This window comes from Hypanus sabinus, chromosome 13 (genome assembly GCF_030144855.1).
Source record: "Hypanus sabinus isolate sHypSab1 chromosome 13, sHypSab1.hap1, whole genome shotgun sequence".
NCBI lineage: Eukaryota > Metazoa > Chordata > Chondrichthyes > Myliobatiformes > Dasyatidae > Hypanus > Hypanus sabinus.
In genome coordinates, this window is record NC_082718.1 from 87195641 (window position 1) to 87210878 (window position 15238).

General features: G+C 41.3%; 2 protein-coding genes across 8 annotated transcripts in view; both read right to left on the reverse strand.

Moving 5' to 3' along the window:
• emid1 (EMI domain containing 1) overlaps positions 1-5675 on the reverse strand; it is a 466983-nt gene extending 461308 nt beyond the window's left edge. For 2 of the 5 annotated variants that reach the window (XR_009515419.1, XM_059988079.1), the window contains exon 1: positions 4170-5671. Coding sequence is in view for 4 of the 5 variants with exons in the window: in XM_059988079.1 (XP_059844062.1) it covers positions 4170-4369 (200 nt within the window). In the remaining variant the exon portion in view is untranslated. Of the gene's footprint in view, positions 1-4169 lie in introns of all 5 variants that reach the window. The other 3 variants (XM_059988080.1, XM_059988082.1, XM_059988081.1) reach the window with 2 other exon arrangements.
• A 3152-nt stretch (positions 5676-8827) lies between these two features.
• LOC132404077 (ABC transporter B family member 1-like) overlaps positions 8828-15238 on the reverse strand; it is a 152893-nt gene continuing 146482 nt past the window's right edge. For all 3 annotated transcript variants that reach the window (XM_059988085.1, XM_059988086.1, XM_059988087.1), the window contains exon 20: positions 8828-13487. In XM_059988085.1, coding sequence (XP_059844068.1) covers positions 13257-13487 — 231 coding nt within the window. In that variant the 3' untranslated portion in view covers positions 8828-13256. The remainder of the gene's footprint in view (positions 13488-15238) is intronic.

Genomic DNA, 15238 nt, shown 5'->3' on the forward strand with positions numbered 1-15238 from the left:
TGACACTATCTCTGATCAGGAATGCCACACCCCCACCTCTTTTGCCTCCCTCTCTGTCCTTTCTGAAACATCTGAAGCCTGGTACTCTATAAGTAGCCATTCCTGCCCCAGAGCCATCCAAGTCTCTGTAATGGCCACAACATCATAGCTCCAAGTACTGATCCACACTCTAAGCTCATCTGCTTTTATCGCCTAAGAGGTGACCCTCCCCTATGGATACCAGGTCTGACTCAGCATGGATGAAGCCCGATTCCTGCTCCCAAGGAACTTCCATCATCGGAATGCCATAAAACACAGAAGTAGGCCATTTGGCCCATCAAGTCTGTTCCGCCATTCGATCATGACTGACTTATTTTCCCTCCCAGCCAGCCCCACTCCCCGTGCCTTCTTCCCGTAACCTTTGACACCTATACAAATCAAGAACCTATCAACCTCCACTTTCAATATACCCGATGACTTGGCCTCCACAGCCGTCTGCGGCAGTGAATTCCAGATTCGCCACTGTCCAACTAAAGGCACCCCTGCGTTCTGTTCTGAAGAGGCATCCTTCTATTCTGAGGCTGCCCTCCGATCCAATAGGAGGTCGTTAATGCTCTTTTTTTTTTAAAAAAAAAGAAAGGTATCAGGAACCATGCCATCATGGAGCTGTGACATTAAATTTGTGTTTACAGGATGGAGGTGGGTTTGATACTAACAATACGTGTTCAAATCTCTTCCAAAATGCAGATGTGAATGCAAGCATGTGTGTAGGTAATTCTCTTCCCAAGACAACGCTGCCCTGTCTACCACTTAACCCCCATCTTCGTGCTCCTGCTCTGCCAATAGCCAAGGAGATTGTTCCTGTCAGCCCACTCCATTAGGCCGTTTCGATGTGCAAAATGAGGCAATCCAGACAGCTTCTTGACAATGCGCAGTATCATAACTCAAGACTATCCAAACCCTGTTCTTTAGGGCTTGCTAAGTAAAGGCAAGACTGATACACTCAGCTGCATGCTGAGCTAAAACCTTTGAAATTCTCAGTTACTGCTGAAATCAGTTAACTCAGCATGGACCTGGAAAAGGTCCTTGAAGATTCTGATAAATCTCCTGCTTTGACTCCAGAACATGTTTTCCAAACGAAGCCATTAAGGCTGTCAGGAATAACACCACCAATGAAACCATGTGCCTTCAGCCTGAAACCTTGACCCTGTTTCTCGTCCCACAGATGCTGCCTAACCTGCTGACTATTTCCAGTACTTTCTGTTTTAACTTAAAATTTCCATTTTATGCAGTTTAGTCTTATTTCCACATTGGAAAACAGTTAATCTTCAAATGTCCTTCTGCCCTGGGCTCCCGCAGCAACTCCTTCCCGGTAGATTCCAGTGTCAGATAATTGGACAGTTCACAACTACCTTACCAAGAACAGCGTTAAAACCAGCACCTTAAAGTAGTTAACCGTTTTTTTAAAAAATAGTTTTCATCGAGATCCCAAAGATTTAAACAAATACCAAGACTAATCATGTCAATTATCTAGCGCGCGAAGCTATTGTGGTTTCTGCTAATCAGGAAATGAACACCCGTCTTCGGACTGACATAACTCACCCCCTCGGGACCTGCCGTGCGTTTTGCCGTGTTTTTCTATTTTAAAAATCACTGCATTGTCTCACTATCATCTCAGAAGAAAAGCGTAAAGTATCAGGGTCAGTTTAAAGTTTTTCTAAACCAAGGTAAGACCCGCTAGAGATCGATACACAGTGCTCCGTCAAGTCTTCACGCTTGCTTTCCAATCCGCAGATACTACAGGAACCATGTGCCACACAATCAAGCCTTTGAAAACAAACTTCCATGCCGGCCCTTCCATTCAACCCCCCCCCCCCCCCGAGTAAATGTGTGGGTGGGGGGCGGATATCCAATGTCCTAACTAGTGTACTATGTGGATTTGTACCTAGTGATCGCCGTTCAGTCGAATGGACTTTGATTTTGAAGCCCGGAGTTGTTACGGGACTCAATCGCAAAGTTTCCCAAAGCGCGCCTGCGTTAATGGGGTTAGTTTAACTATGGCATCCGTAGTTAATTTAATCAAATAGAGCCTCCAACTGGAGTCTCCTTGACCGAGACACCTGGTGTTTGATTATTGAAAAATCGGGACTAGAGTTTCAAACCACAGTCACTGATAGAGATGGGATTTGCGCCAAAGCGGAATTCATTGATTCTGTTATGGTTATTACTCTATAGATTTATTGAGTATGCCCGCAAGAAAAATGACTCTCAGGGGTGTATTTGGCGACAGATATGTACTTTGTACTTTTGAACTTCTTAGTCCGCTGAAAGCAGCGTGCATGGTGGTCCTGCTTACAAAGGTCGGTAAGCCATCGGTTTACACCCGTTACCGGAGGTGTGACGGGACAGCCCCCGGCTCTTCCAGTTTATTCATTTCCGACAGTGAACGATCCTTTGAAAGTTAGAAAAATTATAGAAGTGGTCGTTCATGTTTAGATTCCACCAAGAGCCGCGGGACTTGGACCATCCGCGGCACGGTGAGAGCGCTCAGCCGCTGTCCCCTGGATGTACACACCTTTAGGAGGGAAGAGGTACGAAGCTCCCTGTCAGGCCTGACGGGAGTCTATTGCAAAACTAACACTGAGTTTTTCCTCCTTGAAAAAGATAACAATGGCGTGCTTGCTGACTAGCCTGACCCCCGGGAACACTATCCGACCACCGCGCAACTCGGGTACTGCCGAGCCTGTGTCCAGTGATGTACCAACCAGACTGACTTCTCAACCCTTCTCACTAAAGACTCCGCCCTCGTTTTGTGAAGGAGTCTGATCATACTGGGCACTTCAAAAGCGAGTGAAACTGTTGGAAATCCTGTATTTTTCGCAGACTCCTTACAGAGTCACGTTTTGGTTAATCCCATTTTAGAGAAAGGGGATGATAAGATTATTCAAAACAGCCACAAATTGCTAACCGGTAATTTCCAATTAATCGAACGCGTGTATTGTTACATCAAAGAAACGCCATTTTAAGGTAAAGTCGGATTTCAGCGGTCTCTGGTGCAGCGCTAGCTTGTCAGACGAATAGGGCTGGTTTACTATTAGCTTTCTTTGGTAAGGCACCTCCACCGCAGACACCCACATACTCCCAAGAGTTCAGAAACGCAAAATGAATGAGGCAGGACACGGGTCGATTTGGGATCGAGAGAACCATTTGTTCTGGAGATTTGTTCGAACAGAGGCAACGGGGTCTCGAATCTTCAGTGGGAAAGCCGCTCAGTTGTTTGAGAGATTAACACGACCCCGTGCGTCAGGTTCTTTTTACACCGTGGTGCGATTTTTCGCTGCTCCGGCAATAAAGTTGGGAACAGTAGATGCTTCTTTTGCACTGAGACAAACCTTCCTGTATTCATCTGCCCCAACACAAAGGTCTTGCCCTGAAAAATGCAGACAGGCGGACGAAGCAATAAGCCGCTTTAGGAAGGGGAAATTGGACATGTTAATATAGTATCTTAACGATCCACTGAATGAATAAGACGACCGAATCCACGGTATGAGGATCTAGTTTGCACCGGCTCTGCAATTGATTTACAGCAATAGCCGAAGCAATGAGTTTCTAGAGCAGGAAAGACTTTGGGCACTCATTTGTAACACCGGAGGAAGATGCTTGCCTGAATTCTGGTCGCTCCCGCGCCGCTGTAAGAATCTCACTAACCCCGTTGACAGACTGTGTGAACACTCAATTCAAACCCTCCCTCGTCACAAGCAAAGCCAGGTTGATTTGTATTTACGAAATTACATTGACATATTTAAAGGGAAAAGTTTTGTCTCTCGAACACGTGTTCCAGGTAAAATTATTGTGGGGAATTATTTTTTTTAATTGCCTCGTGTTCCTTTAACGCTACAACGGCAGTGCCGCCAAACACTGGGGTTGATGGACCGCTCGGTAAATCGCGAATCTCCGGTCCAAACAACCTTTCAAAATAAGGCACACTAAGACGTGCTCATTCACCTTCCCGGCGGCCAAGCCGATTCACTCCGATAAACTTTCCTCACATCCGTTCAAACCAAAGCATACACACTGACCAACGGCACGCACCACTTGCGGCAAATCACAAACAGCCTTCTGTGCGCTATCTTAGAAAAGATACCCGTTTCCTATTGTTAAAAACGAGTGAAGCGGAGCCACCCCGTTACCTTCGACTGAGAAACCCATTGCTCACAACTCCGTGCTGATGATCCTTGTTGTTTTGCAGAGCAGCTGGGAACTTGTAGTGAAATCCGGTCCCCCATGAAGTGCACACCAGAGGCATTAAAGACACCAGGAAGAAAGTTACTTGGAAGGCTTTCCACCTTTGCAGATCCCTGAAAGAGCTGACGTGCCCGCTCCCGGCCATTCCCTGCACACTTGAACGGGTGATGCTGAATTCCCTTCACCGCGCACCCACACCGGTGGCAAACTTCGCTGCCGCCGCTTCAGAACGGATCAGCGCCGGTGCTGCAAATATCCGAGAGATTCGGTGCCGGATGAAGGTTTGGGGCGAGGAGTTACCGCTGCGATGAGAAAGACGCAACTGATGTTGCGCCCCTGGTGCCTTCGCTCTTTCTTGGTCAGGGCAGCGCGCGTTCGTCGCTTCCCCGGAGGAATGTCATTGACGTCTCGTTGATGGATTGCTGGCAGCGAGGAGTCGGACGCGCAAGGCTGGGGAGGTGGAGGGGGGCTGTTCTCCCTTCTATCCCACACCCACTGGATTAATGAGGCGGCGCAATCAGGTCCTGCACACCCCGGCAAATCCCGCCCTCCTGTGCACGCAGGGTCAGGTCGGCTGGAAATGCTCAACCCTGTACAAAAAGGCGGAGGCTCCGTGCCGAGGCAGCTCGCACGGAACCGGTGGTCCCGACAACTGACTGAAGGAGCTGAAAGTTTAGGTGGACCTTGCTAAAAACTTTAGCGGCTCCGGTTTTGGCAACAGGGGGCATTTACTGCAGGAGCGGCAGGGGGCAGTGTTTAGTCAGGGAAGGACGCCTGTCCGAGGGTTGACCGCTGGACCAGTTACCCGGGCGTGAGTTATCCGGGTGACAAGTGATCACTGGTCCAGTTAGCCAGATGCCGAGGTGATCACCGGGCCCATTTCCTGCGTGACAGGGTGAGATAACTAGACCAGTTACCTCAGTGACGGCAGAATCATAGGGCCACAGCTGAAGGATTCTTCTCAACTTCTGGCTGCTACCGGAGCCGTTGTAAGAATCTAATTAAACCCGCTGCCAGATTGTGGGAACATTTACTTCAAACGTTCCCTGGTAACAAGCAAAGGCAGGGTGATTTGCATTTATGAAACTACATCGTCAAATTTAAAGGGAGGTTTATGCTAAAAAAAAAGTTTTGTCAAGCAAATATGTGTTCCAGGGAACACTATTGTGACGAATTAAAGTTTTAAATTATAAAGGGCTTCGTGCTACAACGGCAGTGCCGCCAAACATTTTGGTGGTTTGGACTGCTTAGTAAATCGTTATCCGGGTGACAGGGTGACCACTGGGCCAGTAAATTGGTTATCAAAGTGGCCACAGCACGGTTGCCCACGGTTTAATCGCTGGTCCAATTACACTGGACGATAACTTTTTTTTGGAAGTGTTGCTTCTTCAGGTTTATTTTTGTTTATAATTGACCGCTTGAAGCTGAATACAAATTTCGGACTACTTGTATCACTTAGGGACTTGGAGAAACAATAAATGTTATTGAATATAATGTGTTTAATTCCATAATGATGCAGACGCTTTGCTAAAAAGATAAAAATGTCTTGTTGATTTTCATTTATACTCAGTGTCTGAGCTTCTCGTCTAAATGACAACAATAATCAGCCAGCATTGATGGATTCCAGTTGCCCTGATACCGTTTCTTCATGACTACAATGTCCTGGTGAAACCTTCCAGCACCAAAATTTGCAGAGTAATTTAAATGGGAATGGCTGATAAAGAATCTTAAGGGGCATATTACACTTCATGGCCTTGTATACTTGAGGCATGTAGCTTGCCTGTCACTAATGACCTGCTTCATTTGTGGGCCAACAAAAATGCCTTCCTTAATCTTGGTATCAGTTAATTCTGACTTCAATACTGAATTGAAATAACAGAGACAGGCGATTTCAAATGAAAGATGCATGACAGGAAAATTTCTTGGCGATTTTCATGACCCAAACTCCATAAAATGCACCGGAAAGTTTTCAGGAAGCAAAACCTTTGTTACCGGAGTGGTGGGGTGGTCATCCTTGCCACCTCACAGCTCCTGACCCCCGTTGCCATCTATGTGGATTTGCACTGGCTTTCTCCTACCTGCCAAAGGTATGCTGTTAAGTACATAGGGTCTGTGGAGGACTTGGTAAATAAAGGCACATTGGAAAGAAAATAAATTGAGCGGATGAAAAATTATGTGGCATGACTAGTTAGGTTTGCAGATAACAGCACAATTGATGGTGTGGTGGACAGCAAAGGTTGTCTAAAGTTACAGAGGAATGGCAAACAGAATTTAACTTAGTTAAGTGTGAAGAGATGCATTTTGGAAAACCGAATTACTGCAGGGCATACATAGTGAATGACAGGGAGTGTTACAGAACAGGGACAACTGGGAATACATGTACATGGTCTCCCAAGTAGAGGTAGACAACGTGGAGCAAGTCACACTTGGCTTCATAGGATGGAACACTGAATACAAGAGTTGGGATATCATGCGACAGCTATTTAAGACACACACAAGACTACAGCTGGAATTGTGTGCAGTTCCAGTTGCCTTACCATAGGAAGGATATCATTAACAGAGAAGATGTCACAAAGATGTCACCAAGGCTTGAATACTGAGGAGGGACTGGACAGGCAGGCTTGTTTTTCGTGGTGCAAAGGAGGCTGAAAGGTAACCTTAGAGGTTTATAACATTGTGAGGGGCACACAGTACACCCTTCTACAGTCTGGAGAAGTCTTGTCAGAGGTGATCTTCATGGAAGAATTGCTGCCAAAAAAAGCCATTTCTCCAAAGTGGAAACAAAGCCAAGAGACTCACCTATCCCCAAAAACACATGGACTGGGGCACTGAACAGTGGCAGTAAGTCCTCCAGACTGATGTGTCAAGCAGGAGGCTACATGGATGAGTGTCTGCAGCCAACAGTGAAGCATGGCTGAGGTTTTCTGCAGGTTTGGAACTGCATTACTGCAAATAGGGTTGGTGGTCGGAATTAATGGAATCCTCAATTCTGAAAAGTAAAAGCTGGTTCTCATCCATCACTCAATGCCATCAAGGAGGCGTTCGATTGGCCTTAACTTCATTCTGCAGCATGACAATGACCCCAGACACATGGCCAAGGCCACAAAGAACTATCTTCAATGAAAAGAACAAGGAGTTCTGCAACAAATGGTATGGTCTTCAGAGAGCCTTGATCTCATTCAGGCTGTCTGAGATTACCTGGACAGAAGCAAGGAAGACAGCAAAACCTGGCAGAACCATGACAAGTTCTGCAAGATGCTTGGAACAATCTTCTGGTCAATTTTTATAAAACACAACTGTGTACCTAAGAGAATTGATGCAGTTTAAAAGGAAAAGGGTGGTCACACCAAAGGTTGATTAGATTTAGTGTTTTACTGTTTACTGCTTTTTATAGTAAACTTTTTGACATTTAGAAACTTGTTCATTTCCTTATTTTTGTAAAGCATCGTCACTTTACAGATTTTTTTTATTATGTGCCTAAGAATTTAGTGCAGTACTGTATACAAGATGGATTTTCACAGTTTGAGAGGCTAGTGGGTATATGGAAGAAGCTGCCACAGGAAGCAATACAGACAGGTACAATGATTATGTTTAGAAGATAGATGGACCGGTACATGGAGAGGAAATGTTCAGAGAGATGGAGGTAAATGGACTACCTTAGGAAGACCCCTTTATTGGCATGGAAAAGTTAGGCTGAACAGCCTGTTTCCATATTGTGTAACTGATTCTCAGTGATGGTAAAGAGTGGGAAATAGGAGCCAGTATTCACCCAATGGGCCAAATGGTCACCTTTTGCATTAGACTACAAAAGACCACTGTCATCTGCTTGGAATTCTGAGGCTTTATTGTTTACTATTTAATTTTCCAATCCAGCCCACATATGATGCCAAAGAGAGTTAGAGTGGATTAGAGAATTAAAATGACAGGCAAGTGGAAAGCTCAGAGTAACCCATGCAGAGATGTTTTGTAAAGCTCTCACCCAGTATTTTGTTTTAGTTTTGTCAGTGTTGAGGAGATCACACTGTGAGTAAGGAATGCTTCTCTGACCTCTGCCTTGACCTATTACACTACTTCAACAAAGCCCGTAAGCAGCATCTCATCCTCTAACTTGGCGCATTGCAGCCCTCAGTTCTAGATTCCCCTATAACAACAAACATCTCCTCCACACCCATTATGTCAACACCCCTCAAGATCTTCAATCAGGTCCCCCTTGCTTTTCTGAATTCCAACAGAGGCAAGCCTAGCACGTTCCCTCATAATGCAAACCACCCATTCCAGGCATTGGTTTAGTAATCTTCTATGATGGCTTCTAATACATTAATATTCTTCTTTTAATAAAGAGACAGGTTCTGTCCAAAATACCCCACATATGGTCTTTCCAATGCCCTAAAAATTTGCTTTCCCAATCCACTTTTCTTTCCAGGGGTTCCCAACCTGGAGTCCATGGACCCCTTGTATTGGTCCGTGGCATAAAAAAGGTTGAGCGCCCCTTCCTTATACCAACATTGATGAAAAACACTGGGCCATCTTTATGACATTTGCTATCTACTCATAAACATTTTAGGATACATAAAATGCTTTTCACAGAGGTATAGTCATGGAAATTGAGCTTTATTGGCAACATTTCATCATTTTCCGTTTCTATGCAGTCTTGATGAATTTAAACATTATAGATGTTATGTTTACATACCATAGATATCAATTTCATGCTTAAACAGGGTGTGAAATTTCATTACTAAAAGTTAAAGAGAGATTACAAGTGAATATATGACAGTATTCAAACATTGGGACTGCAGAGTTGAGGAAATTATTTTTTCTTGTATTCCACAATTGAAAACACAAGAGTGTTAAAGGTTCACAGTGGGGATAAATATGGCAAGCCCAATTTGCTTAAAACAAGATCTCACAATAGGGATGAGTTAAATTACCATTTCTTTAAATGATGTTGGTCATTGACTGAGAGCTGGACAAAACATGCACAGTCTATTCTTTCAAATAGCACCAGGGATTTTTGATGTCCACCTGTGAAGGTAGGGCTTTAGCACAAGATGGAACGTGAAACAGAGGATCCCTTGTCGCATAGTACAGCACTCAAATGTAAACCTGGATTAAGCACTCCGACTTCAAAGGATAATTAATATACATTCTTCTCGTCTCCAACCACTATGCTATTACTGAAACTGGCTTAAAATACTACTTATGCTACAATCACTTTTTAAACTAAATAAAGGGAATTTTTATCAACAATATTAATAATTATAAAATGACCAAAGTGAAAGAGATAATCACAACTAGCAATTTATCTAAAACTTTCCACATTAAGTGCTCTGTTGAGCTGCAGCAAAAGGAAATCAACTATTTCAGAGACAGTTTCAAGGAAACTATGGCTTTGCAAAAGGCTGATTAATCTGATAAAATCTGAAAGCTCCTCTTCATACTTTGCCATAAAGACACATGGAAGACTTCAGACTAAGTTAGTAGCAAGGGTTTCAAAATTATTTATGACAGTCCCAGCACATCTGGCTGCTCTGAGAGAACACAGGGAACTTTAATTTCTATTTTCCCTGATTCTCCAAGTGTTCCATTGCTGCTTAATTAATTAAAAGGTGTCTTTGTAGTTGACACCTCTGGTAACAGGAAATAGCTGGCACTATTTGACAGATATAGGCAGTGGTTGCAAGAATATACAATGCTTCTGCATAGATTACTTATTTAGAGATTCAGTGTGGAACAGGTCCTTCTGCAACACCCAGCAATCCACCTATTCAACACTAGCCTAATCACAGGACAATTTACAATGACCTTACTAACCAGTAGGTCTTTGGACTGTGGGAGGAAACTAGAGCACCCAAAAGAAACCCATGCGTTCATGGGAGAATATGCAAACACCTTACAGGCAGCGATGGAATTGAACTTCAACACCCCAAGCTGTATTAGCATCACACTAATTGCCACGCTACTGTAGCACCCCTATATACTAAGATATGGTAAACCGCTTTATTCCTTCACAATTATCTACTGAGTTATTGCACATATTCATTATAGTTGGCACATTTTAACATATTCTGTGATATTTATTTTGTAACAGAATAGTTAAGTTTATTCAATACACTTACATGAATAATAGTACTGTCACAGTATATTAAATCTGAAAAATAAACTTTGATATATATGGATCTTAGTAGTAAGAAATATGGCCCAGAGAACATTACATAAATTAAATATTACATGTTTCTGAATATAAATACTTCAAAGAACAGTTGACAGGGATGGCACAAAGTTGCACAGTTGACGTGGCTTTAATTAGTACAGAAGAACCCATACAATCACCAAGTTTTAAAATAATTTCCACAGCTTTATAATTATTCAACCAACTATGTTGCAGAAGTTACACAAAGTGGATTTCTTTCATGTAGTTGAAATGTTTTCAGCAGTCCAACAAATTGTGCCTCATGTTATATACCCTCAAATAATTAATAATGTTTCACAAAGGAAGGGCATATCAATTTCTAGTCTGCACAACGCAACATAGAAAAATGTTCACAGATGTAATTTTCAGAACATAGATATTAACAAATACTGGGTTTAGTTTGCCAGTGTGAAAGATTATTCTTGCCTACAAAATAAGTTCAGTAGTGTATCACTCCTCAATCAAAAGAAAGATTTATTGTGACCTGCACAAGACTGGATTTGTTTGCCAGCAAAAATGAACGTTTTTTCTTAGTGGGTAAGAAAATTCTATAAATTTACTTACTTTGTTCTGTTGGCTCAGATAAATATATAGTGGGAATTTACTTAGTTGGGGACTAGAATTTTATATCAATGAACAAAATTTCAAACCTCCTGAACACTAAATGTGTCTCACACCTACTGTCTAAGAAGGGAGAATGGGGAGAAAAACAATGAAGAAACTGCAAAAGGTTAAGCAACTTCTCTCCAGATGTATCCTGCTAGTTTAATACTCTATAAATTGTAATAGTTAAGACAGGATAAATTTGGTGGTCTTGTAATTTGTTACTAAACAGTAACATCTGTAATTCCCAGCACAAATGATGTTTCTTCTTCATATCTCCCTTCATTTTACAAAAGATGGTCAGTTTTATGAGAGTAGTTAAGATGGAGCTTTTAAGAGCTGCAAAGTGACAGAGACTACGAAGTATTTCGGAGCTTGATGTACTGTGTTAATATCAAAGATAAAAGGACCAGAAGGAAGGCAAGACAATTCTAAAAGAAGCTTTGTGAGGAGAAGTTACATAGTTTGCATCTTACGTGTCAAGAATAAATGCAAGTTAACAATAAATACATGCCTCTGGTATATTTACACAATTATAGACAGCTTTCTTCAAAATAGATACAATTTCATTACCACAGTTTCTTAAAAATCCTATTACAAGTTCAAATGATTTCCCTTAAATATACATAAAATTGTTAATGTATGATGTTCAACAATATTTAGAGATAAACTACATTCAAATTCTTTCACATTAAATTAAAAAACTTGCAATAAATTCAAGGAACTCTGCAGCCACTTTACAAAAAATTAGATGTTGAACAAATATTGTTTTTCATCACTAAAGGTCAATAGTTTATCAATTTGAAATATTAAACTGTAAAACTTGCACCTGACCAACTCAGTTAATGGCAAGAATAATTTTCTGTTAGTTTATATTACAAAGAGCACATCAAATAATCTTACACAAGTCACCACATAACCTTAAAATTCTCTTGATTTAAATATAAAGAAAGACAAAATAAGTTAGTTGTCATGATGAGAAATTTAATTTCATTGTATAATTCTTATTGAGGAAAGTAAGTTATAAACCCAGCATATAATCAGTGAGTGGAAAATTCAATAAAAAGGAGTGCAATGTGGCCATGGAGCCAAAATTACCAAGGAATGATGAAAATAAATATAAATGCTCATTAAATTGTTAATTACAAATTATTTCTGCTGTTTCTTTCTACTACAGGCTTAAAAGGGACTAATAAAATAAAAATAGCTGTTGCTGCTTATGTTTTTATATAATTTTCTAAATAATAATCAACCCAGTTCTTTACAAATAATCAAAAGTAGAAAGTTAACAGAAAAGCACAACTAAACTTTACCGAAAATCAGCCAAGTGGCTTTTGTGATGACCAGTTTGATTATAGATTACGTCGTGTTTTTTTGGTGACTTGGGTGCTCTGCATTGATTGCTACAATTCATCCCAAATTTGAAGAAAATTGGTGATGGACAGGGACTGGGGAAGCAGTTCTGTCCTCACAATTCAGTGGGCTCTACAGGAAATGTGAATAATTACTTATGATACCCTTGTCTACAGTTAGGTTGATAACATTAGACATAATATTTTCTGTATTGTTAGTTTAGTATGAGAGAATTGGTGCCCTAGTTGGGGATCAGAGGAGGAGGTTGGAGAAATAGTGGAAGAGGGCATAAAAATAAAGTAGGTTTCAAGTGCAATATTCATAGTCTTGAAATATACAAAATGTTAGTCTCCTTTTACAAGATGCAATTATTAGCCATTTATTATAAGTGCTTACAAATTCTGTGGAACCCATGCAGCAGCAGCAAACTGCTATGTGCTGTACTCTGACTATATATACCATGAATCATAAAACTAATGGTAACAAATGCTGTGATCCTGGTTTAGGTTATTTTCTCATTGCTAACACTTCAAACTTTCGCTGATACATAACGCACAAAAAAACAAGACTGAGCGTCTGACATTAGACAAGTTGATGTGAATCTGAATTCCACAAGTTTCCTGTTCTGTACTTTTCTGCTGCAGAGTAGGAGTTGGACCTAAGCCCAGGGACTGAAAGAGCATCAGCTCAATAGGACTGCGATTTGCAATTCACTTTGGTTGGATATCCAACATGGTAAACATCTGTAATAAATAACTGTAAACTTGCACCTTCACTATAAAATGAGTTGCAAATGTTGAAAGGCATTTTACACATCAAAATGGTGATCATATTAACTTAATTTGCTTATGAACAAATAATGTGAAACAAACTTCTCCATTATAGACTAGCCACATTGTTGTTCTCTCACGTCAATATCCGCATTGTTCCAACGTTCTCTCTCGGGATTTGCGGCTTCTTCCCCCTGTGCATCATCTTCCTGGAAACCACCACGTCCAAACCGTACAGCACCTGCAGTCAGTTGGTGCAAAACTAATTTCTTGTAGATTCTTCCTTTCTCCAGCAGATTTCTATGAGTGCCACATTCCACTATTCTTCCTTTATCAATAACAATTACCTGAAATGAAATAAGTCATTGCAAGTTACAATAAGATGTATTTTACTAGGGTGATACGTGGGTGGGGGGGGGGGGGTGACAAGTCTCTACCAAAGGAAGTGTAAGGCACTCCTTCCCTCCGTCATCTTGCAGGTCACTCTTGGGTAAGGTGTAGCAACTGCTTAGTTTTCCCCACACCCCATACTGTCAGGGTCATGTGGTTCCATCATGTCCTGGTTATGCAACAATTATCACCAGGCAATCTCTGAAGAGTATTGATAATGGCTGGGGTCACCCTTCTTGTAAAGACACTGCCCAGATGAAGGCAATGGCAAACCACTTCTGTAGAAAAATTTGCCAAGAACAATCATGGATATGACCATGATCACCCACGTCATTTGACGCAGCACATAATGATGATATTTTACTGGTTTTCCTCAGTTACAGTGGTGCAGCAAGTAGAGTCGATGGCTCCGGGTTTAATCTTGACCTTTGGTGCCGATCATGTTGTCTAAGATCACATGGGACTCCCATAGTGTTTTAGTTTCCTCCCACACCACAAAGACACATGGGTTGGTAGGTTATTTGTGAGCTGTCCTACAGTGTAAGCAAATGGTGACATCTAGGAGGAATTGATAGAAATATCAGAAGAAATGGGATTAATGTAAAAGGGTGCATGATGGTTTCTGTGGAATCCATGGGACATGTTGTAAGATTCTATATGAGCAACAATTGAAGGCTCTGAGCCTGTACTCACTGAATTTAGAAAAATAAGGGGGAAATCACATTGAAACATTTCAAATATTGAAAGGCCTAGATATATTGGATGTATCTAGGTGAAGGAGTCTAGGACCAATGGGATCAGCCTCAAAATAGAGGGACATCCACTTAGAACAGAGATGAGGAGGAATTTCTTTAGCTAGAAGGTGGCAGATTTGTGGAATTCGTTGCAATTGGGACTGTGGAGGCCAGGTCACTAACTGCATTTAAAGCAGAAGCTGTTAAATTCTCATTTAGTCAGGACATGAAAGGTTATGGGGAAAAGGCAGGAGAATGGGGTTCAGAGGTAAATGTATTAGCCATGATAAAATGGTGGAGCAGACTTGATGGGCCAAATGGCCCCATTCTGCTCCTGTGTCTTATGGACATATAAATTTGGTAAAATATTTGTCAGATCATAGGTACATCAGGAACATTGAATTAGCAATTATCTATCTAGTCCCTTAAATATCCAGCATTTTGTGTGTGTTGCTTGGATTTTCAGGATCTGCAGATTTTCTCTTGTCTGGATCTTAATATGTTGGATAGGTTTCTGTTAAAATGTATCAGATTTAAAATTAATTACTGACCTGCAATTAAAAATTTCAAGTTTTGACCAAATGGAGAAGAATGAATCCTCTTGGTATAGACAAATCGAAATGGACAATTTGGCAACACCTCTCTAAATTCCATCAATATACAACAAAATAATTGATACTGAGAAGTGTTCTCAGTTTGTTACAGCTATTGTGCCACAAAACTTGTTGTATGCCTAGCTTATCAGTAGTGCAGTGCCCTGAGCTTTCATTTCTTGCTTTCTTAACCTATATTTCTTTCTGGACCTTGGAATTAGCAGCAGGATCATTCTCTATCCAGAAGCATGAAGCTTATGTCAATTTGATCTTCACTTAAGTTTGAAAAAGCTAATTCATGTACTCAATTTAAGCTGCCTCCAAAGAGACAGAAGAAATTTTGTTTCTCACCACAATAACCTCTGTAAAATATATGAGGAG